This window comes from Salminus brasiliensis, chromosome 8 (assembly GCF_030463535.1).
Source record: "Salminus brasiliensis chromosome 8, fSalBra1.hap2, whole genome shotgun sequence".
NCBI lineage: Eukaryota > Metazoa > Chordata > Actinopteri > Characiformes > Bryconidae > Salminus > Salminus brasiliensis.
Window position 1 is genome coordinate 12,355,166 of NC_132885.1, and position 24,852 is coordinate 12,380,017.

General features: G+C 43.0%; 2 protein-coding genes across 2 annotated transcripts; one reads left to right on the forward strand and one right to left on the reverse strand.

Annotated features, from left to right (window-relative positions):
• The first annotated feature begins 9,161 nt into the window (after positions 1 to 9,161).
• ihha (Indian hedgehog signaling molecule a) lies at positions 9,162 to 17,735 on the forward strand. The gene is made up of 3 exons (XM_072685640.1): positions 9,162 to 9,536; positions 12,233 to 12,494; positions 15,920 to 17,735. Exons 1-3 carry the CDS (start codon positions 9,237 to 9,239, stop codon positions 16,597 to 16,599), a joined length of 1,242 nt encoding a protein of 413 aa, XP_072541741.1. The 5' UTR covers positions 9,162 to 9,236; the 3' UTR covers positions 16,600 to 17,735.
• A 233-nt stretch (positions 17,736 to 17,968) lies between these two features.
• On the reverse strand, positions 17,969 to 24,430 carry slc23a3 (solute carrier family 23 member 3). The gene is made up of 12 exons (XM_072685071.1): positions 24,290 to 24,430; positions 23,534 to 23,670; positions 23,359 to 23,429; positions 22,679 to 22,752; positions 22,259 to 22,440; positions 21,123 to 21,222; positions 20,717 to 20,918; positions 19,910 to 20,160; positions 18,821 to 18,926; positions 18,534 to 18,701; positions 18,310 to 18,405; positions 17,969 to 18,207 (listed from the first exon to the last, which is right to left on the reverse strand). The coding sequence occupies exons 1-12, from the start codon at positions 24,428 to 24,430 to the stop codon at positions 17,969 to 17,971; spliced, it is 1,767 nt and encodes a 588-aa protein (XP_072541172.1).
• Positions 24,431 to 24,852: the final 422 nt, after the last annotated feature.

Sequence of the window (24,852 nt, forward strand, 5' to 3'; positions counted from 1 at the left end):
TCACCTCTTCATAAGCTGATAGATCTACAGTCTGATTTTAACATAATAACACATATATGTGTGTAATGTGCATCTTCGAGTACACACGCATGAACCCTGAAGACAGACAAGCTGTCAGCAATGAATCAGACTGTGGTTTCTGGATGATTTAAGCGCTCTCCTAAGTCCAGCCTACAGTCAGTCTGCTTCTTCTTTGAGAAATCTTCCAGAGTTCCCTTTGGTGATGTGTGAGCGTGCATTCATTGCTGTGTGGTATTTTTGTCCATTATGGTGCTAGGTGAGCACGTCTGTGGCGTGCTGGTGTTTACCCGTGGTCAGGCCCCGCTATACTGCTTCTGCTGTGAGGCTTCTTCTACATATAGGTGAGGCAGGGAGTGAGGGAACCTGAAGACAGACGTCCACGGGGCTAAAATTAGGTGAGGGAAAAAAGGGCCTTCTATGTTTCAAGGCTACAGCCATAAACAAAATATCAGCGTCTGAATGACCAGTATGCGTATTACCTAATGAACCAACATAGCTTTGGTTTACGACAGTGCAACTCAGGCCTCAGCTTCACTTGCGCTACTGAACTGAACAGGTCATTTAAGTCATTGCTTAACTTGTGAGGACCACTTTCTTATTCAGGTCAAGGCTTTATCTGTCATCAAGAATTTGGTGACTGTCCATCTGTCACTCATTGAAACTCATCCCATGTACAATTCCCTCCCTCTATGCAGGCATGGAGAGAGAGAGTGAGAGGGAATATGAGAGAAATAGAGAAATAGAGAGAGAAAGAGAGTACGAACGAGAGAGAGAGAATGGGTCGTGCGTGTCCATGTCGTATGGGTTTTGTCTCGTGATCCACTGTGGGATGCCGCTGTCACCCCGGCTGTGGCTAGCTGCTCTGGTGCTGCTGCAGGCTTCAAAGGCTGCAGGCCTGCCCACAGCCCTAATTAGAGGGTCCCTGCCCAGAGCTGGGGACAAGCTAGCGGAAAGTGTGCGCAAGTGCACACACTACGCTTCGGTAGCAGCGGGCCGACATGGGCCGGAGACGAAGGGAGGAGTATCAACCTCATCACATCTGTCCCATGTTTCTCTTAGTCTCTCTCTCTCTCTCTCTCTCTCTCTCTCTCTCTCTCTCTCTCTTTCTCTGTCTATCTCTTGTTCCTCTTTTTCTCATCTTACCTCGCACCGTAGCTCTGTCTCCGTTTCTGTCATTCTGTCATTAAAAGGAGTTATTTGGGGTGATGCTCGTAACGTTTTTCTGCAGGTTTTAATTTTTCCTTTCCTTCCTTTGTTTATTTTCTGACTGTTTTTATTTAAACTTTAAATGGGACAAGAAACTCCATACCTCTGAAACATTTCTACACTTTCCTTTTGTCTTTGATTCCTGTTTGCTGTTGTTTTCTTTAATTTCCCATTTCTTTCTGATAAATGTGCTGTAGAGATTTTGCAATGTCGTTTTTTACAATCAGCTACAACAAAACAACACAGATATGAATGTCATTAGTAAGGAATGCTAGTCTGTGGTTCATTGTGGGCATAAACAGACTTGAATGTACCTAGATAGACTAAAAACCAGCTATACAAAGTCGCTGTACTGAACTCACCATCATTCCCCAGCCTTTCCTTACAGTCCGCCATATTTTATCTTGAATCTCTGCATTTTTATAGTCAGTGTATTGCTTGTCGTATAACCTTCAAGCTTTGCTAAAGCTTGATCGGCTGTTCTTCTGGCATCTTGATGCTCATTTATTTTGGCCAAATGTATATACCATGACATGAACTCCATTTGAAAGATAGCATTAAATTTAGTTTGTTTTTAAAACTTAATGTGCGTGTTTTTGTCCATAAATTTGGATCTGGTGTGAATAGGCCTATACTTGGACACTGTTGACTGCCTGTGTATGAAATTGTATGATTCTGTGTTGAGCTGCTAAAGAGTAATGGGGGTGGGTGGGGGTAAAAGAGGGGGGGGTGAGAACCTCCTGCTATGAAAACAATCTCTCCCCAAAGTCACAACTGTAGCTTTCTTCATATTAAAACATTATGTACAACCACAATTAAAAAAGCTACAACTTTGGAACACAATAAAATGAAAATTGAAAACGTATTTCCACTGAAGTATATTACAGGGAACAAACGCATAGTCCTTAGAGACCTTTAAAACAGATAAAAATTCCATTTGCAAAAAGGGGCAAATAAAAACTGTGAATGTTAAGGCATGTAAGCTGTTTTAACATGTACAAGTTCAGTACTATGCAACATTATGTGATATAAACTAATCAGAAAACTTTATGTATTATTAAAAGTAGACATAATAACTTTTCTAGGCTACCATTTTTATTGCAGCCTCAAATGACTGCTCTCTCTCTCTTGTCCACTGGGCAAGGAACAGCAAGCTAAATATCTAATTTAACTCAAATATATAATTCAGCCTTTCCAGCTTTAGAGAGTGACCTGCTGCAATGTTCTTATTTTCCGTAGGACTGAGTTCAGTGCAACCATTTGACATCATCATAGCGTCACAGTGCCAACCTACTAATAGAGGGAGTTCCTTTTCTTTTTTTTTTTTGTTTTGCATTTTTTTACCGTAAAAAAACATTTGCACTATGCACTATTGCACTATAATACTATAATACTAAGTTTTAACATTCTGTGCAATTAAGAGGTTATTTAGAAAATAAACCATGGTCCTTCTATGGCATAGGCCCAAAGAACTTTTTCATGCCTTCTTTATTTGTAAGACTGAAAGGCCATTGATACTGAATGGGCTGTCAAAAAACTCCAACACATACTCCAACACATACACATATTTATGTCCAGCGTCTGAATGACCTTTGACAGCCCACCCCCCCCCTCTCTTTTCCCCACTATCATCTCCTTCCTTTCTAGTAAAGTGTCCTGCTCCATAATCAAGCATTGTTCACTGGGGGGATGAGGGGTGTTTATGTCAACGCTGGGTCCTTCCGTTTTGATGTTACCTCGGTTTTTAGCTGTTTGACCATATTGTCACAGCCTATTTAAAGGAAACAGGCTGTTAGCCAGCGCACAGCTGGCAGGGCTAGCAGTGGTGTAGTAAAATATAAATATAATAAGAACGTTTTTGAGCTGGTGAATCCATTCTGAGCAGTGAAACATCACCACAGCAACCACAGCTGTGGCATGCGTGCAGGAAAGAAAAAATAAAAACAGGCCAGGCCTCTGAAGCCTGAGAGAGGGAGCTAGCAGAGGCAAAGAACAGTGATGTGTAGCGTGTGCCTCAGGTTCGTCGTTAATGGCGTCATTAGCGTAGTCTGCTTGACTGCTAGTGGCATGTAAACACTTTAATCTGATCTCACCTTATTCATCACCTTTGCAACCTTTGCAACTCTTTCTGAGACCACACGCATCATGAGTCATCAGCCAGTATTTCCTGTGACTCTACACATACTTAATTTCTAGAATAATCCAAACACAATACTACCAGTTTAGTGCTAATAAGACCCAACCCCAAACTAAGGGCCTACACTGTCGTTTACAGAGTGAAAGAGGCTCAAACCATGGGAGATGAGGAAGGTTTTTGGGGTTACCAAAGGAAAAAGTGAAGGTGGTGCTGAAGGTACAGAGGCAGAATGAGAAAGCGAGGGGGCAGCTCCCACAGGCTGCCATTGATGCATTGAGTTATTCAGGGCTCTGGACTTTAGGCCTCAATTACAGCCATTTGGCAGGAGCACTAACGCAGGGAGACGCGGCTGTGGCAAGTCCGGTCCACGCTGCCCGACCCTGTGCTCGTCCCCTGGGCAGTGCTTTGTTTTTTTAGCAGGCGGCTAGCTCAGGCCGCTTTTAGCCTCTGCTTTTAGACGTCTTTGGTATTATTTTTTCCCTGCTCGCTCCAACTGCAACGGCCTCAACCACTCAGGGCACTGGAGTGCTTTGCGGAGGGAACGGAGTGATCAGTCACTGACGGTGTGCAGCGTTCTGTATGCATGGATTCTATGACATCGCTGAGCTGAGCTCCAACCAAAACACGGAAACCTCTTCTGCCTTCAGGGCCTTTAGAATGGACCAGCGAGCAGGCCAAAACTGTGATGCAGAGTACAGACTGAAAATTCACTTGGACTAGAGGACGACCAAAGAAAACTATTTTCTGAATGTGTGTAAAATATGGGCCTGACTTAAATGATGGGCATGCACAATGGATCTTACTTGGAGGAAAGCCTGGGATCCAGGCACCCAGTAGAGAGAAAGAGGAAAAGAGAGGGTTTATCATTTAGTAGGAGGGTTCTGCCCCTCTTCCCTTCGAGGTTGCTGGGGACAGCAGGAAGTGGTGAGGGAAAAAAAAATGCAGCTATTACCTTGAAGAGAACGAAAAGGCCGTTTCAAACACCGAATCCCACCGCAGTCCACAAGAACGCCATTCCTGCAGGACGAAAACAACTAAAAACAGAGTTGTTTACCAGTTAATAGCAGAAAAACACCAATTTGCCTATGCTTGCTCTCTCGCCCTTCTCTTCTCCTCCTCTTCCTCCTCCTCCTCCACCCCCTCACTGCTCCCTCTCTTTTCCCCCGTTGTACCCTTTGTTGGTTAGTTCCGTGGGTAGCCCTGGTGCCCATGTGAGAGCCCAGTGGACCCAGAGTGCTCGCCCCACTGACAGCAGATGAAAGGCCGCATGGCTGGCATTATTTGAAAGGCACCCATCTCCTTCTGTTTTGGCCCCGGTGTCCTCTTATTTCACAGGGGCAAATTAATAACTCCGCTACATCAATGGGCTCGCGCTAAAAGGGCCTGGGCTGGCGTCTGAGCCACCACCATCACCCCAGCCTAAGGATGCAATGATGCCTTTAAGGCCGTGGGCTCTTCTCTTGAGGGCAGAAGGGATTTCTGACTGGGATCCGACCACTTCTGAAGCATTGTCAACAGCCAAGTTCAATAGGCAGGCCGGCAGCGAGCCATGTCTTTATTTACATCCCTCAAAGAGAAGAAGACACACTCCGTGGGATCCACACACTCTGTAATTGTGTCTCTGTGATCTCCAGATTGGCGCTGCAAAACAAGTCCATCCGCTGCATTCCATGCGTGCATATGAAGCTGCTCTCAGTTCACCTTCAGCAGAGGGATGTATCAGAATGGTCCTCTCCTGCCTCCCTGAGGGATGCTGGAGACTCTGGAGCTGTTTTAGAGCTGTTCACCTGATTCAACTTCAACTTCTAATTCTGAAATTTATCACCAGGTTCATGTAGTTGGTAACTTAAAGCGTGAGAGCATGAAAGCATGAATACATGAATGTCTAAATAAGTGAACAGACGATTGAGTGGACATACATTAAAGCAAACATGCGTAAATGAGAGCGCTCTCTTTTTCTTACCTAATACTTTAGCTCTCTGTTCTGAATGAGGACACGCAAACCATTCCAGGCCTGAAATACTTATATTATTTACCCACGCAAATAATAAAAATATAAATCAACCCCAGACCCCCAAACATCTGTAAAATTTGCTTTTGAAATGGGCACAAAACCACAAGCTACTTTCTGGCAAATATTTGAGAAGCTAATTTGGAAGACGTGGGGCTGTTTTTCTTCCTCGGTCCTTAGAAAAATAGAGCTAACAGAGTGCAAGTGTCACAGATCGAGCTTTTCTTGAGGCTCTCGCCGCTGGCTGACCGACGAGCAGAACCATCCACACAGGCCGCACAGTCCTCCATCTGTGTAAGTGGAGCATCCTCTCTCTCTCTTTCTGTCTGTCTCTCTCTCTGTCTCTATCTCTCTCTCTCTCTCTCTCTCTCTCTCTCTCTCTCTGTCTCTATCTCTCTCTCTCTCTCTCTCTCTCTCTCTCTCTCTCTCTCTCTTGCTGCAGTCGAAAAAAAGCTGCTCCTGTGAAAGGCTGCTCCTAATTATACTCTGCCCTCTCCCCCTTACCTGCTCCATCCGCAATTAGAACAGTGGAGCCCTCAGGAGAGTCCCACCGCTGCCCATCACCTCAGCACAGCATGCCGCACACTGCAGCCCTGCGCTTCTTAATAGGGTGGAAAGATAAAACTAGGCCTTGTTGTGTGTGTATGTGTGTGTGTAGCAGATCTGTGTGCCAGCATTGTAAGTTCAGTCCAAGAAAGCCTCACCTCACCGAAATATATATAACATCTGTGATTATACACAACTGCTTAGTTCACTTCCCATCACACTAGCATGATTCATGAACATCTACGATGCTTCCATGACCATTTTCAGGATCCCATCATAGACATTTAGAAATGTACGGTAGGCAGCTGTTTTCAGTATGAACAAGGGGTCAAAAGCAACTTACTAAATGATAGAAATGACCAGGGGTATCTCAGATAAAATGTTGAGGAATCCCAAAAAGCAAATGGTAAAAGTTAAACTACTTCAAACATATTCTATGTGTTCTGTAAAGTACACAAAGAGCTATTTGACACATAACAATAGTTACAGGTCAAAATATACCTAAAACCCTATAAACCCTTTATAAAACCTATCAACCTATCTAAAGGGTTCCCAGGATCACCCTAGTCGTTTTCTTTGCCCAGTTGACTGGTTCTTTAAATACAGGGAAAATCATTGTATTTACATTTACATTTATGGCATTTAGCAGACACTCTTATCAAGAGCGACTCACAAAAGTGCTTCGCTATTTACTCAAAAATAGTTAGCTAGTTTGAATACACTAAAAATTATATCTCTAAGCTTAGACACTACTAAACACAAGTCAATGAGGAGACCATAATACTCTACTCTTCGCCCAAGTCCTCTCAGAAGAGGTGGGTCTTCAGTCTGTGTTTGAAGACAGTGAGCGACTCTGCTGTTCGGACACCCAGGGTAAGTTCGTTCCACTTCGGTGCCAGGACAGAAAAAAACTTGGACGCTTGTCTTCTGTGCATCTTCAGAGATGGCGGGTCAAGCTGAGCCGTACTTGAAGCTCAAAGAGCTCTTGGTGCAGATTGGCTTTTGACCATTGCCATCAAGTATGGAGGGGCTGGTCCAGTCTTGACTTTGTAGGTCAGCGTCAGGGTTTTGAATTTGATGCCGGTAGCAGCTACAGGAAGCCAGTGAAGAGAGAACGCAGCAGTGGAGTGACATGGCTGAACTTAGAAATGTTGAAGACAACCTGTGGTGCTGCATTTTGGATAAGTTGCAAGGGCTTGATGATGCGCAAAAGGGGACCAGCCCGAAGATTTATTAAACTGTTAAAGAACCCTAGTCCTAGTCGCTTATCACAAACAAGCCACAAGCTGACCAGCAGCTGACCAAAAGAAACAACAGATTCACATTATGGCAAAATTGAGAAAGGAGATTCTTTTCAAACCGGGCAAAAATGGAGATATGAGGTTTTTGCGTGACTGTGGCCATATGTAATAATAATACACAATACTTTAACCCCTTATTGCAGAAAGGCTTATTACACACTTAGGTGTATTATTTAGTCACTACAGGGACTTCTGCACAAACTGGTTTATTTGGTAATAGAAGTTTGTAATAGCACTTTCAGCTCGCCGGCAGGATAGGGCTGTTTAAGGGGTTAATAAATAAATATATGTATGACATGTATGATGTTATGTGGGTTGGTATGGTGCAACAGATAACACCACTACCTGCCAGTGAACTACCACACCACATGGGAGACTGGGGTTCAATTCCCGGTCTGGGTGACTATGCTGCGCTACACCAATAAGAGTCCTTGGGCAAGACTCCTAACACTACACTGATCCACCTCTGTAATACGAGTAACCTTGTAAGTCGCTCTGGATAAAAGCGTCTGCTAAATGCCATAAATGTAAATGTAAATGTGGGGCAGCCTCTGTGTCTGGTCTTCCAGAGCAGCAAGCAAATAAATACTGCAGCATTAACATCAGTTTACTTGACAAGCATTAAAGTTACTTGTCTTGTTCTAGACTTGTTGAAAGAACAGGAAGAGGTGAGTGTCACATAGAGCCACCTGGGTCAGGGAGAGAGGACAGAAACGAGAACTCACCACTTGTGGGAAAAAAAGTGACACCAAAGAGTAAAATAAGGAAGTGCCGGGACTGTGCACCAGTGATTGTGTGAGTAGCAGCCCACTTCTAGCACTGTCACTCTGAATAAGAGAGTCAAATGTAAATGTAAGCATTTGTATTTGATGACCACTGAGTGGGTGATGACATAGCATGGCGGATGACAACACCACCTTTTCTGTGGTAGACTAGGGCTGGATTCACTGGCTCGGCAAGCCCGCCACACTACACCTATAATTCAATTCAAATGTTTCAGCTCAAATAAATCCATATAGTGTTTTTCACAGCGGATGTTGTCACTAAGCAGTGCAAGTCAATGGTGACAGTGGCAAGGAAAACCCCCCCTCGGATTAAGAGGATAAGAGTCCTTGGGTAAGACTGCTACACTACATTCGCCGACCTGGGTAACTATAGTGTGGAGAAAAGAGCTTCAGTCAGATGCCATGAGTGTAAATGTATCTGCAGAACAATGGAGTGTTATTCTCTGTATCAATCAATGTTGTGTGTGTGTGTGTGTGTGTGTGTGTGTGTGTGTGTGTGTTTGGGTTTGTATGCATGTGCGACCTATCTGAGTGTGAGAGTGCATGTATGTTATCTGGGACACGTTACCTGTGTGTTGGTGTGTGTGTGTGTGTGTGTGCACGCGCGCGCGTGTGTGTGTGTGTGTCTGCGTTCCGCACCAGTGACCTGCTCCGCGCGCTCCCGCGGGTAGGAGTGGCACGCGCGCGGGCAGGAAGTCGGTAGCCGGCAGGGCGCGGCCCTCTCACGCGCCAGCTGCGCTCCTGCGATCCCCTTCACTCCGCCGCTGGAGAGGACGCACAGAGCGCGCCACAGAGCGCACGCACATACACACATACACACACGCACTCATACACGTGCACGCGCTTCCACACCACACCGCCTCCCTTGGTCTAAATAAACGCGCTCTCCTGCGGCTCGCGCTCAGTTTCTCCTGCGCGCTCGGCGCCTCCGGATCAGCGTTTCGTTTCGTTTTACCGTTTTGTTGCGTTTTGCGTTTTTCTCCGCCGCGCCGCTTTTACGCACCGACGATGACGAGGAGCGAGGAGCCCAAGGAGGATTAAAGCCCGCGTCCTCTACCTCCCTGGTCTTGTACCCCGGTTTAAGGGGGGTGGGAAACGAGGAGCTCCGAGAGGGGAGTGAAGAAGAGGGCAGGGTGGGGGGGAAAGGAGGAGGAGGAGGTGGAGGAGCTGGAGGAGGTGGCGGAGGAGGTGCAGGCTGAGACCCGTTGCGCCGTGGAGCTCCGGGCGGCATGCGGCTCCTCGCGCTCCTGGGGCTCCTCGCCTCGTGCGCTCTGCTGCTCGCCCCCGCCGCCCAGGCGTGCGGCCCCGGGAGGGGATACGGCAAGCGGAGGCCGCCCAAGAAGCTGACGCCCCTCAGCCTCAAGCAGTTCAGCCCCAACGTGGCCGAGAAGACGCTGGGGGCCAGCGGCAGGCTGGAGGGCAAGATCACCAGAAACTCGGAGCGCTTTAAGGAGCTCACGCCCAACTACAACCCCGACATCATCTTCAAGGATGAGGAGAACACGGGCGCAGACAGACTCATGACGCAGGTAAGAGTGGGTCCGGACGTTGGGAATCGGTCAGTGCTTCCAGCAGAGCAGCGTTAGAGCTGCTTTACGCTCGTGCTGCTCGCCCTTTGCTCACAGTTCAAGCCTCTATTGATCTCCACTGAGACCTGATTTGCTCTCAGGGCTTCTTTTCCAGCCCACTGTTCCCAGCTCAAGACTACGGCTTCAAAGAGCACAGTTGTCTTGAGTTGCTGGACCCCCTGTCCTGTCCTGCACTGTCCTGTACTGTCCTCTTCTGTTAATGTGTCTCCTGAACCAAAACACCTGCTCTGGCTTCCTCTGGCACTCATACTCTCACTTTTATTATGTTTTATTATGTTTATTATGTCACTTGTATTATGTTCATTACTTTTATTATGTTCTTAAAGACTTTGAATACATTCTTAATGTTCATTTCTTGCTAAAAATGTGGTGTTGAATTGTTATAATACAAACAATTGCACTTGATTGAAATATATATGATTTCATATATATATATATATGACTTCATTGTTTTTGCTGTGATAACTGAACTGAGAGTTGGGTAGGGAGTCGAGGAACACTGTACATGAAGGTTAAGAGCAGAGCTGAGATGTAAGCACAGAAGGATTGGCCAGGATAAAGGGCAGTGGGTTGAACAGCGAGTTCCCAGGACTGCAGATGAGAAACAGTGATGAAAGAACTGCAAATATAACTATCAGCTTATCAGAGTTATTTACAACTAATCCATAAATGCTCCGTAAGTGGACAACACCAATGACCATGTGCACCGTCTGGGAGCGAGTGACCTCTCAAAGGTCTTTTAACAAACAGAAATGGTGCTATTCAGATCAGCATATTGAGAACATGGTTTGATAGGTGAAGCTGTGTGGTTTGAACATGAGCTGTTGGTGTCAAAGTGAGTTACAGCCTTCTGCTGACACCTCACACCTGATCAGGCACTTCAGGTTGTTTTAGCGATGTCATAAAAAACATAAAGCACCATGTTTGTAATAGAGGTGTGTGAGTGTGAAGAACCTTTAAACTGGTCAAGAACCTCTACATCACTTGAAGGTTTTTAAACCCTATCTCTGTAACATATGTGGTACTTTATTAGACTGAAAGTGGTTCCTCCACAGCATCGTTCACATTGGACAATTGTGGACACTTGTGACGCAGATGATAAATGGCTAATAAAGTAAAGTATAGTTAGAAAGTATAGAACATAAGAATAGGGAATGTATGTGATGGATATAATTAGGTGATTACAATTAGGTGATCCATAGTTTTGATGAAACACACTTAGAAGAACAACGTAGGTGTACAACATTTAAACTGTTTTTGTTGGTGACCCAGTGAGAGAAAAGGTGTCTAAATATAATGGTGTATTCACATTTGATTTGACATAACAATACCAGCACATGGAGCGATACTATTAATACTATAAAGTCACATACACAAAATACTAAGTAGAAACTTTACACACATAGGTTTAGAGGTCATAAATCATTTTACGATTACAAGAATACATAATAGCTGAATGCTTTGTGTTTATTTTCTTGGTATAACACATAATAAACAGTGCTGAAAATAGCAGACCTCTATATTTGTGCTCTGTGTTTTGGCAGTGAAAGTTGTTTCCATAAGGAAAACGTGACTGTCACAAGCAGAAACTTGCCTTTTAGCTTTTTAAAGCATGGTAAATGAGGTTAAATGACAAATGAATGAGGGTGGGTCACTGTCGAATATATAGAAACATTTTCGGGAGACCGTCTTAAAGAACAGAAAATAGCTTCTTTTTTTTTTCACAGTGAAACAAACGTAGCCTTTTGTGTGGTGAAAAATTTCATGTTCTCTACAGAGAAACTCACTTCTGCACATTTAACAGCATACTTACTGTTTAGTTGTTTAATTAAACATTTAATGTGACATGAGCAAAATTTTTATATACATTTTATATGTTATGGTTTATTTTTTCTCAATATGTTAAAATCAGAAAGTAAATAATATCAGAAAAATGCAGTATTTTGGAATGGTTCACATGTGTACACTTAGAAAATCAACAAAATGTGTCTATATATATATATATATATATATGTGTGTGTGTGTGTGTGTGTGTGTGTGTGTGTTTTGAATAAGGCTTGTCTTCAATGCAGTTTTGCAGAAGCTGTTGGCTTGATGTGTTTATATTATATAAGCCTGCCCACTTCTGTTTCCATTCATCTGTAAATTGCTAACCTATAAAATATGTAGGTACAGAATGTATTCTCTACACTTCTCCCACTTTAATCTGGAGCGCTCTTCTTCTATGAAGGGAAAGCTCCATTCTTTGCGTTGCTATGATCATGAACTTTGGCCGTCTCTGGCAGTGACCCTTTGCACTTTAACGATTACCTGTTGATCGCATGTCTGCATATTTTGCTCTATTGTGACTCTTCTTTTCTACTACCACTTTCCCTCTCGTATTTGTGTGGTACGCTCATGCCATTCATTAGTATTGCTGATAGTTCTAATGTTATTTGGCTATCTAAATCCACAAATGCAGCACAAAGTGGTACTCATTACCTTCACCGCTGGTCATGTTTTTGCATGTGTGGAAACTGTTCTGTCTTATGAGCGAGCCTAGTTTACCCTACAGGGCCAGTACACTTTCTTGTGACAAAGCAGGTCTGCAGTGTTCTACTTTTGACTAACTCTGACCTAAACGCTTGCTTTTGCAGCGCTGTAAGGACAAGTTGAATTCCCTGGCCATCTCCGTCATGAACATGTGGCCAGGGGTGAAGCTGAGGGTCACTGAAGGCTGGGATGAAGATGGCAATCACTTTGATGACTCTCTGCACTACGAAGGCAGAGCAGTGGACATCACCACCTCTGACCGTGACCGTAACAAGTACGGCATGCTGGCCCGGCTGGCAGTGGAGGCCGGTTTTGACTGGGTCTACTATGAGTCCAAAGCACACGTTCATTGCAGCGTGAAGTCAGGTAGGGAACAAGACTGCTATGAACTCCATGCTAAAGCACAGGCATCATTAGACATGAATTATGAACAAATTAATCTAAAGCGTCAAGTTGGTGCAGTTTACTTCCTTGCCGATCTTAAATCAGTGCTGCAGTATTGATCTTCTCAAAGGAGTATTTTTCAGCCTCGGTACTACAGGAGGATTTGATGTTTTAGTAGAAAAGCACTGTTTGTTTTAGAGTAAAAGGAGACAAGACAAGAGTGAAATAATAGAAACTCATTTACTTGGAAAACACAAAACCCTATGGCCAGGTGCTAAAGGGTGCTTCAACAGTTTACTACTTCAGGTTAGATGAAGAAATGCTGGAGAATAACCTTAAACACATGGGTATTTTTATACACTACTAAGACTAGACTAGACTTTGTTCTCACTTCCAAGACATCGTTTTGCTGCAGCACTTTTTTTACTACTTTAAGAAGGTGTTTAGTGTAAAGCCGTATCATAGCATTTTGCCAGTTAATACCATGACTATACTTATACTTATAACTATACCTAAGTTTTGTAGCCTCATAGGAGACTGGGTAACTAGCTACACCAGAGTATTCCTAGCTACGGAACACCACATGTCAAATAGCAAGACAGTTTGGATGCAAGAGATGGGAAGAATGAGGTCTAGTGTTGGTGGAGCATTTAAAAAATACAAAACTCATGTGGCCATCTCATAACAATATGAACATTGATGTGATATCTGATCCTGGTTGGAGTTGCACAGTGGGTAACAACACTTCTTTCCCTGTGGCAGACTAGGATTCAATTGCCTGGTCAGGCAAGCACACCAGCTACACCAAAAAAAAGCCTTTGGGCAAGACTCCAAACTCATTCACCTACCTGTGCCTGTGATTTAAGTGTAAGTTGCTTTAAGGGTCCCAAATGTCCCAAATGCAAATAAAGAGATAGCTACAGAGCAACAGAAGCCAAATAGCAAATAAGATTCAAGAGACAGGAGGCGAGGTTTGAAGGAGTTAAATATATAAATCTGTTAAATAGATCTTACACTGTGAAAAATGTCTCAGCCTGAAAAATGACTTCTTATGGTAACAAAGAGCTTAACTAGTTTAATTTAACTCAAATAAATACTTTGAACAAACCATTTTTTCTTTCATCATATTTATTAGAGTCGAATAAATCTAGTTAAATTGCTTGTCTCCACATCTTTCCACAGTGTATTTCAAGCCTAAATGAAAACTAAACCTCTCAAATTGTTCTAATTACCTACTGTATCATTAGACCCTTAATTAGTTCTCTCCAGCTCAGCATGCATTGTTGACGTCTTGAAAACTGCTCATTTGAATGTCGTTGATTGTGGACGTACATCTTTAAGCCCCTTTACATCTCCACCCAAACTCCACAGGTCATTTTAGAACTTTTTTTAGAAAGATGCTCAGATTGATCATAGATGCTCATGGGTGTGGCCAGGAGGCTCAGGTGTGTCCGGCTGTGGAAACTGTGGTCAGTTCTCATTAGCTGCGGTGAGATAAGTGGGAGACGTAGGCTGCAGGTTGATGACCATGTAGCAGACCACATCATTAGACCATAACCCTCTACCTATATTCTTGTCATCTGGGAACAAATTACAGTTCAGATGACCAGGATAAAGGGACTGGAGTTTTTATTTTTTTTGTCTTCCATTGTCTTTGTTATCTAAATGCCGTTTATACTTCAGCTGTAATGTTTTGCTGAAGATGTTGGCCCGATGTTTCACTTTGCCAGGAAGCAGAAGAGACCGACAAAACCTTCCATTTCCCCATCGTTTCCATCATGTTTATTTTTGTGTATTTTTGTCAGTGGAATGTGGGTTTTGCTCAATTCATTCAGCAAAAATGTTGCGTTAGTACATTCTGAACTCACACGACTCACACACACGCGCGCATACACACAGACGTACAAAAAGCTGACCCTATAACCTGTGACTTTTTTTGTCTTAGCGCAACACTCAAGTCTAAAAGTGTCAGATTTGGGCCCCTAGTGAGGAATGGGACTTCTGTGTGGACGTTTGTGAAGCACTTTTTGTTATCGCTCTGATAGGGAGTGCAAACACTGGCAAGACCTGTTGTCTGCGCCTGCCTTATCAAAGTCCTTTATAGGTGTGTTCTGCTACGCAGGGTGCAGCACTGCTGCATGGCTGGGTATTTGAGTGAATGATACTTGATTAATATGAAATTGAATTTGTATGAAACGGCATCAGTGGTCGGAAGCTCGGTTGTGCTTTGAGATAAGCGGATTAGATATGAAATAGGAAGCATTTGTCTCATGCGTGCAGTTCAAGCACATTCCTGTGAACCTCTGTGTTCTTTGTAGTGGTAGAAACCGAGTTTCATAGTGTGTACCTTTAGGTATTAGAATGTAGGTGTGGCAAGGGCAGAGAACACAGAGAGAGAAAGAGAGGGAGAGAGAGACCGAGGCCGATTATTCAGAAGTAGAGCAGGTTACTAAAGTGCTTTGAGATGATTAACCCGCTCCTTTGTTTTCCAGACGGTAATTCTGTTGTTCCCTTTCTCAGATCTCTTATCTTAGCCATGTCTTATCACCTGGCCTTGGTACTCACCTTTCCCAAATATTTGTGTTGGACTCTACGGAGACTTGAGACTCTCATTCCAGGCCCTATAGCGTCTCACAGAGCCTGAACCAGCCCCTTCTGCAGGAGAGGGGAAGCCGAGCTCACTCTCAGACCTGTGGTTATTTATTAGCTTATATTGTATTTTTACGTGGCGACTCGAGTTGAGCGAAAAGAGAAAACTAATTAGCTGTACGAATGGCGTTTAAAGTGTTTGCTTGGACACAAAGTTGTTTTGCCACTGTGGCAGACTCTCAGTTTTATTGGTGTTTTACGTGTTTACAATGAGGGAGAGAAAGAGACAAACTTTGAGTTTGTGCTGAGATTATGTCCATGTAGGGGAACCAGGGCAGAAAGAAATCATAGGGTGCCATGTAGACACTTTAACAATCAAATGCCTCTTGAGAGGGACGCCTCTTTAACGAGAGGTTTTGTAGTGAACTGTACTGCATTACTGGTACAATCAAGAATTGTTGTTTGTTACTTACTATGTTTTGTTTTATATATTTCTTTAATAGGCTCTGTGACTTTTATTTTGTCACTGCAAAAAGACAAAATAATCCTTTATTTAGTCCATTTACTATGTCAAAATGAACATTTTTATACAGACAAATTAACCACGTTTTTAAAAACATAAAACACACCAAAGACCAAAAGGTAGAGCTCCAAGGCTGCAATTTACATGTGTTGATTTAGCATAGCAATAAACAACATGGTGGAAATGTTCAAATGTTGACACTTCTGCTTGGAAATAAGCCACTGACCTTCCAAATTAGCAAAGAATGCTGGGTTGCTCAGATGAGTTAAATTCTCTCTCTTTTTCCCTCTCTCAGAACACTCTGTGGCTGCTAAGACAGGCGGCTGCTTTCCCGGAGGCGCTCTGGTCACTCTGGAGGACGGGAGCAGGAAGACCCTACGTGAACTGCAGCCCGGAGAGCGAGTGCTGGCCTCGCTCCAGAACGACGGCAGTGGTCAGCTCCTCTACAGCGAGGTCATCGCTTTCCTGGACCGCAGCCCTGTGGCCCGCCAGCAGTTTTACACCGTAGAGACGGACTCAGGGGCCACACTAAGCCTGACCGCTGCCCACCTGGTGTTTGTGGCCGAAGGGAACTGTTCGGGGCCCGCGGCCAGTGGCCAGCTTAGGACTGTCTTTGCCAGCCAGGTGCGGCCAGGCCAGTGCGTGGTTTCGGCCCGGGGGGCGGGAGAGGAAGGGTATCTGTCCCGGGTCAGCAGGGTCAAGACGCGGGAGGACATGGGAGTGTTCGCTCCACTGACCCGCCACGGCACAGTGGTGGTTAATGACATTGTCTCCTCCTGTTACGCAGCCACGGACCACCACCGGCTGGCCCACTGGGCTTTCAGCCCGCTCAGAGCGCTCCATAGCTGGGGAGGGCCGATGGGCCACCAGGTTGAGGGAGTGCACTGGTACTCCTCACTGCTACACTGGGTGGGGAGCAAAGTTCTTGACCCAAAACACTTCCACCCATGGGGCGTGATGGGTATCGACCGATGAGAGAAGGGAGGACAGTGTATGTTGCAGGCAAAAAAACACCTAGAGAGAATCCATAGCACGGAATGGACAGAATGAGAATGAAAAAGATAAACGAGGGTAGTAAGACTGTTCTGAAAGGAAGAAGAAGAAAAAGAAGACGAAGAAGAGGAAGTTCTGCCATGAAGGGCAGAGTAACTTCTCACTCAAAAAGACTCTATCCAGACTATTCTCTTTAAAGACTTGAAGGATGCAGTAATTCTGTAGGTGTTTCCTCACTTGGAGAAAAGCGCCCACCTGTAAAAATATTCAACACAAAACTATTTGAAGAAAAAATGGGTTTCTTTTACTGCCTACACTGGAACATACTCACAGAACACACAAACACGCACACACATGCATACACACATGCATCAATAAACATTCTTATACTGACTGAGATAATGCAGCAGATGTAAACTGTAGATGAATTAGCTCAGGTAAGCAGTGACTCAGCCTTAGCCTGTCTGATACTGTAGGTGTTTGAGTAGGATGAGGTGTTATATGGAGGAATAGGATGGAAGGGTTGGGGCACTTACACAAACAGACATAAGTAGTTCTGAACAAAAGCTCTGTGTCTATTGGAAAAGGCTACCACATTCACCAGATATCAGGAAAGTCCTATTCCTGGCAGTCTATCATTCCGTATGTTATTTGTTACGTACTGTTCTTATTCTAATTTAGTCTTTCACAAGTTCAGATTCATTGTCTTGGACCCATTCATGCTGTCAGTTTCATGTTTCTTGCTGAAAATGTTCTTTGTAACTTTATCAAGTATTTAATAGTCATGTTGTACACTGTATTTCTACATATAGCATACACAAAGGGTTAAAAGACAACATAACATTCACTTTATTAGAGTTATTTAATTAGATTTTTAAATATAATGTTATCCACTCAGTACAGTCATTACATCAGTCAACAGCCTTATGTTATGCCATATGGTCTGTATTCCCTTTGTATGCTCTATGGGGTAATACTCCATATACAATCTGACTTGCTGTATTTACCTTTTTATTTTGTGGCATTATTCACTTTTTACCAGAAAGATGTCAAAAATTATATAATGTTCATAAAATTATTTAAAGATCTATTTTTCAAAATTAAACATTATGGAAATATGCGGTTCTCTTCTTCTTTTCTGTCTTATTGCTGTGACTATGGCAATTGTTTTGTTTTTGCTGAGAAAGTTTCTGTCTCCTCTGGGTCCATGCTACATCACAGAAGACAGAAGTAAAGTCTCAAGGCTTTGCCAAAGAACGAAACTTGACAACTGTATTAATGTGCAAATTTGCTGCCGTTCTGTCCACTGCATATTGAAACTGTGTCCAGTCCGAGTAACATGCTCCATCTGCTACTGGGGCAATAATATGGACATCTCTGGAGATGTGACCAGGATTTTCTCCACGTCTGAGTTCCTGCAGGCACAGAAAGGTACGATTCGAAGTCCAGACAAGCCCAGCACTCTACTCACAAGCTCTGGTGGCTTGTACACCGCCTCCTGGCTTTGGCTGGCTCCTTGTTGCTGATCAGCGAGTGAATATATCTTCTTCGTGCTCTGATCTTGCTCCAAACCCCTCTCAGACAGGGTTCCTGGAGGACAGAGATTTGTTAAGCACCTTAGAACTTGTCCTTTACTAACATTGTCAGCATAACTTCCTTTAAAAAATGTATTTTTATGAATGTACATTGTACCTGAAACTGTGTGGTCCAGAAAGAAGGCCAGGAAGCCGACCAAAAACACAGGCAGCATCAGACAAGACTGGAGAAAAGTATCCAGACCGGGAGCACCTAAATGTAGAAAGATGAACATTTAGTACGAATGCGTTCCTTCCCACGCACTCAGACAGCAACAAACAAATAAAGTGCATTACATCACGAGTGTGTGCTGTGGAGATCTGAAGGCGTTCACATCATACCGGTGTAGATGAAGCCAGACTGCATTCTGAACCAGCGAAGCAGCACTAGAGACATGAACACAGTGAAGCCTGTGTTGAAAACATTGCGTCCCGAGTCCATGTCTGTGTACTGGAGGTATGTTATACCTGTCGCCACAGCTACAGTGTAGGTCACGCTGAGCACAGCACCTGGCAGGCAGATAAAGGTACAAAAAAATAGATAGAGTTAGATACAGCAGTGAACTACAAAGCTACAAAGGCTGAACATGAGGAGGTGGAGGGAGAATGAGCAAGAGAAAGCAGGTCACCATGGATAGCCAGAGGGATGGAGGTAAGCAGCTGAGTTAGTCGCAGAAACAAACCCAGAACTAGCAGCATCACACCGGCAAGCTGCACACTGCCCCGAGACCCACACTGTGAAAAAGAAAGAGAGAGAAATGTGTACATAAATTAAATAATTTTGCATTTTCCCTAAATATCAGCCAGGACAAGCTTAGTGTTTCTGAACAAAATATATATTAGAGCATTGTCAGAGTGATTCTCAATGGGAAAACAGCATAGCTAGTAACAGCAGTAAAGTACAGATCTGCCACAAAAAACAACAGAAGACATATTTGGTGCAACCCAAAAGTTGGGCACAAGAACCTCATACCAACTGTGAACCATGGATGTGTTAATGTGATGCACAGCAGGGCCTGGCAAGCTCCCCTTCATAAATTCACTATGAAGTCTTTTTTGTATCATCAGGGTGATTGAGATAAATGTGAGGCCATCTGTCTAAAAACTGCAGTAGACATGGACCATGCAACATGACAATGACCAAAAACATTCCAGTAAATCTACCAAGGAAGGCTTAAAAGAAGGAAATAGAGAGACTTTTGCATGGAAGAGTGCAAAAAAAAATGTCCATATGCCAGAGAGTAGGAAAAACGTGTGAGAACATAGCCAAAGTATAAGGTAAATAAAAAGATGTGGTCAGTAAATTAAACACAGTCAGTTACCAGACATTCAATAAACTACACACACATCAATCAGTGAATGAGCAGGTGTCCCAATACGTTTGTCCATATAGTGTATTTAATGTAGTTAATATGGTAAGATACATTTGAGCAGTTTAGAGCAATTCAGCTTTTACTCAGTAATATTTGAGACTTCTGTTTAGACAGGCAGTTTGCACAGTGAGTTTCCATTTCTTCACAGCTACACAGCCTTCTACCTCCAGAGCGAAAGCTCAGACACTAAACATGTGTTGGCTGATGGATGGCTCTTGGCATAAGGAAAGATCTGTGTAAAGTTTATGTTGTGTTGAACCATTGAGAAAGGAGAGGTGGAAAGAATACCAAAAATAAAAGCTCAACTATCTGAGGAGATTAGAATGAGTTGAGACATGGTTGTACCTGACTGAGCCCCAGCGTGCCGGCATTAGCCACACTACTGCAAAGCCCCATTGGTGCCCCCATCAGGCCAGCGAGGACAGTGCCCAGCCCCTCCACACTTAACCCTCTGTTACACGCCTGTGCTGGAGGTGTGGGAGCTTTCAGGAGCCTTGCTGTTAGCACATACACTGCCTGTGAACTGACAGAAGAGGACAAGCCTGCGGCAGCTCCTGCTGCAATACTCCGTCCAGACAGCAGGGGGAGCCCTAGACCTCATGTAAAGGACATGTAGAGTCGTCAAATGCACTCATCATTCACTGTTATAAACACCTTCACTGTACTCACACCGCATCATGACATCTTCCTAGGTTATGTGTCTGCTATATAAGTGTACAACTGCAGACTGTAGGCCAGCTGTTATTTGTCAGCCCCCCTGGACAACATTCATCACAGGTCAGTTTCAACCACAGGGCCACATTTGATATTACATGGGTGGTGCACTATTCTTAGCACAGGAGTAACACAGACACAGTAGTAGTGTGTGGCACTGGTCAGGTACAACAGTGGGTTGGAAATAGCCTGCCACCCAAAAACATCCAGCCAAGAATAATTCTGTTGTCAGAAATTGACCACAGATGAAGGGATAGAGGTCAGCCAACACAAACTGGCAACAGATGGGATACAATCTCTATCTGTACACCAGCACTTTGCTAAAATCTTCACAGTTAAGTTAGTTAAGGTTTCTTATAGTTAAGGGTCACTAGTCAATAGGTTGCACTATTCTTAACACCTATCTTCCTGCTAACAATGAAAATCTTCTGAAGGTACCTGGTACAGGCAGAATGAGCCATGGTGTGGTGGAATTGGTAAAGTGCAGCTTGGATGAGTTTGGAATATTTGTGTCCTCAATTTGGCTTGTATTGAAATAAGTCTTCTCTAAAAGAAGTTCAGGGACTGAGTGAGGTCTGATACGATCACAGTAGTAAAGAGCAGCACACACAGCCCAAACCAACAGCATGGACAGCAGTACCTGCACAGAAGTGAAGAGGCATCAGTATTAGTGGTGACAATACATAGTAGTTTTACTATTGCACCTCCTCTGCAGGACAATAATGTAACTTTCTGACCTGTAACATCATGTAAAATGTCAAAGCATATTTGCACATTTTATTATAGGGATCTGGTTCTTAAATTACCCCTTCAGAAATGGTTATAAGTGCAAGGTTGAACTCACTGAGAGCATGCTGAAGATGGGATACTGAGGGAGCTTCAGGCAGGCAGAAAGAGAGTAGGAGCGCAGGTACTGAGACAGGAACACCAGGAGAAACACCGTCCTGAAAACGGTGTGACTAGATGTGACTAGACATTTTTTAAATATAAATGTCTGTAAATTAAAACTTTTATCAAGCACTTGTAACTATCATTGAGCTAAAATGTAAACACTAAGTGAAAACTGTCATTACCCCAACACATCTTTACCAACACAAAACTGGTTGTAATAGTAATGACACCTGGTTATGGTAATGCCAGGTTTTCACTTTTAACATCAGTATCTTTTTAATTGTTTAGAAATTAAAGTTAAATGTATTACGTCCTAAAACAGATTTTTAGTAAATATGGCTGCAAAACACCTCTAGATAATACAGAAAAACAGTAAAATATGTAAAAATTTAGATGACCCTCTGAAATGACCTGGACTTATGTGCTATGCCACTTGGCAAATCAATATCAAATATTTTAATTGTATATGAGCTCAGCCTTGGCCATCATTAAGTCTTTACTTTAAAGCAGGAATGGGCAATTCCATCATGGAGATCCTGTATTTCTGCAGAGGTTTTGCTTTTCCTGCTCAAGGATCTGATTCTACTCACCTGTTAATTACCAGGTTTAGTTAGAGCAGGGAAATCAGCAAACTACACTGTTGGCCAGCTCTGCTTTGTAGCATGTAAAGCTGGTCCTGACATAATTATGGAAATTATTGTTAATTATATTTTCCAAAAGTTGAAAGCCCACAGTTAAAGAAAATACCCTCTACTACTATACATGCTTTGGTAGTTCACTGGCAGTGCACTTTAAATAGATGTCTTTCCATTTTCTTACTTACATAGCAATGTCTGTACTTATGTAATATGTTTAACTGATGTAGAAATTAGCTCATTGTAAATGCATATTTTTTTCTAAAAGCCACATTTACAGACCCCTGGAGTTTAGGAGGCTAAAAGCTTACTTGGCTTCCAAAACAGAAGGCTATCACTTGCACATGCAACACTGACACCCGTATTATTATATTAACAGAACTATTATTATTTCCCTGAATGGATGTATAAAGTACAAACACAAGGCAAAGCTTTCAGACATTCTGATGCTTACAGCAGAGCAAGGCCCCAGTGGTCAGAACACAGCAGGGCCGCCTCTCTGTAGATGGAGAAGCCCAGCATGCAGAGCACAGGGGTCAGCACGAGTGGACCGCAGCAGCCCAGCAAAGCTCCACCCACACCAGACCAACCCACCAACAGCTGCACCAGTCCTGCTACTACAGCCATGCCCTGGAACTTAACATACACACACACACACATACACACACACACATATATATAAATATACATGAAGACACAGAAGCACACATATGATACATATGGCTGGTTTGATATGTAGCACACAAAATAAAAGTAATGTGGCAAATGATGTGTAACTAAATGCATGCTACAGAGCACACAGTGGTGAGAAGGAGAGAGAGAGATAGTAAGGGGGTGGTCTGAGTGTTCAGGACCACGGACAGCAGTGCAGTACCTCTCTAACTGGGTGTGTTGGGCCCTCAAACTCATTTGATTTCTCACACTGCCCTCTGCAGACTTCGGGAGTCCCTGCAGGAAATCAGGACCAGTGGAGGATGGTTCAGTAGCTCAGTTACAAGGGTCAGCTGATGAATGCTACCCTTATACTGATAGATTATGTTGCAATGTGTTTTGAGTATTTTTCAATTCTTTCCAAACTGTTCAAATGTCAAAAAACAAAAGGCAGTAAAAAATATTGTTGCTGTCATGGAAAATTTTGTTGTTTTTCACTTTTTGACATAATCTGAAGTTGGCAGTTATTATTATATATTATTATATATTATATTATTATACTATTATAGTTATTATATTATTATTATTATTGATAATAATAATAATAATAATAATAATAATAATAATAATACAATCTTTTTACATTGACTTCCATTGAAAATGAATGATTCTTCTGTAAAGTTGAAGGAAAAAAATGTTATTTTCCTTTTGGGGATATAGGATTTTTGTGTGACAGTGACAATATCTTGTACTGTAAAAGTATCACAAGCTTTTATTAAGTTATGTCTGTAGTCAGTTAACTCTGCTGAGGAGCTGGAATGTAGTGGTGAATCTAGATTTTGTTGATATGACTGGGTGGAACAGCCCACCTACACTGTGGTGTAGCTTCACTGCCTCACTGACCTGTCTGTGCAGAAAGCAGGACTAGGGCAGGGACCAAAAAGTCCAAAGTTGGAGCCTGGACCAGTGGCAAACTGTGGAAAAGATGCAAAGCAGGCGCAATGGTCAACAATGACCATGTGGAAGGGGGCTAAGAGTAAGTGAGAGAGAGGTAGACAGAGACAGAAGGGAATTTTACCGTGTTCCAAAATAACTCTGCAGCAGTGTAGAAATTCCTGAGTAAAAGAACACTGATCCTGCCATGTGCTCCCTCTCAGCTTCCACCACCAACGACCCCACCACCAGCGTACACAGAGACACATGCACCAGAACATGCTGCATACAAAGAGAGAGAGGTGGGTGATTAATGTTATAGTAGTTGATGGACACTAAAACTAAATTTTTAGCACCTAAGCAAGACTTTTGAAAACTGACTCTAAATTTTCCATTTGTAACAGCTTTAACTGGAAGACAAATATTCAGTAACCTAATTTCAGCAGGAAATCAGTCAGTGTCTCATATTTTGGACTAAGATTAAGTCTCTTGTTGCAATTTTCATATTATTACCAGAATTTGCTATTCTTTCAGATAAATGCTATAGCAATCCACATCACAAGATACTTTATAAACAGATTTACACAGATCAATATAAATAATAATATAAAATAATATAAATAATAATATAAAATAATTCTAAAAATACTTCTCAGTCATGTGCACCCAAATGTTAGGTTGGCAGTGTAGTTATGTAAGGAATCTCATTTCCATGCATTGTTATACAGAGGCATGTGGGGGTCTACTGCATTAAGAACACTTTGCTGTAAAGGTATAATTAAAGAAAATTGTGCAGAGATTTGCAGGTCACTTATTACCTGAAAGCTGATGTAGAGGGAAAACTTGCATTTTTAGTGTGTGCACAGAGTACAACAAACAAATGGCTTATTACACATCATACCTGCAGGGCCAGAGCAATGTTCAGCAAAAGCGGAGGTCTGTATTCCACCCGAAGTCTCTTCAATCTTTCAGCCTCACACAGGTCCTCATATACCTGCTGACCACATATTTCCATCCCTTTATGCCTGTCCAGCTCCACCATTTCCATCTTTCAGGTTTCCTGCTTTTTTCTTCAGAGCTGTAAAACACCAACACCTGAATGGCTGTTCAGCTATGCTGTCTTTTACCTCCTTCTTTCTTTCTATTCTTTCTTCTTCCTGAAATGCATGCTCTAGCCTTTTGAGCAGCACATCTGCACTCTGTCAGAAGACGAAGCTAAGTGCTCTCTCTCTTTTTTGCCTTCACACCATTTGTGTTTCTAAGCCATATGTTGACCTTTGACTCCAGCTTGTGAAACAGCGAGCAGTTGGTGATTGATAGGTGGAGTTTTCCATTTAATCATTATCTCATTGTCTAAAATAACAGAATGATTACGTAAGGACAGTAGCTTGCAGGCTCACATGGCCCTGGAGAGGTTGAAGGTGTTTCTGCTACTCTACTTGTAGCACAGTAACAATGTACTGT

Excerpts from the sequence above, each read along its gene's own strand:
- ihha (XM_072685640.1), top strand. The coding sequence starts at position 9,237 with ATGCGGCTCCTCGCGCTCCTGGGGCTCCTCGCCTCGTGCGCTCTGCTG. Across the intron at positions 9,537-12,232 it reads CAGACAGACTCATGACGCAG|CGCTGTAAGGACAAGTTGAA; the intron begins GTAAGAGTGGGT and ends TTGCTTTTGCAG. Across the intron at positions 12,495-15,919 it reads TCATTGCAGCGTGAAGTCAG|AACACTCTGTGGCTGCTAAG; the intron begins GTAGGGAACAAG and ends TCCCTCTCTCAG.
- slc23a3 (XM_072685071.1), bottom strand. The coding sequence starts at position 24,430 with ATGGTGGAGCTGGACAGGCATAAAGGGATGGAAATATGTGGTCAGCAG. Across the intron at positions 18,927-19,909 it reads GCACGCTGGGGCTCAGTCAG|TGTGGGTCTCGGGGCAGTGT; the intron begins GTACAACCATGT and ends TCTTTTTCACAG. Across the intron at positions 18,702-18,820 it reads CATCCCTCTGGCTATCCATG|GTGCTGTGCTCAGCGTGACC; the intron begins GTGACCTGCTTT and ends TCTGCCTGCCAG.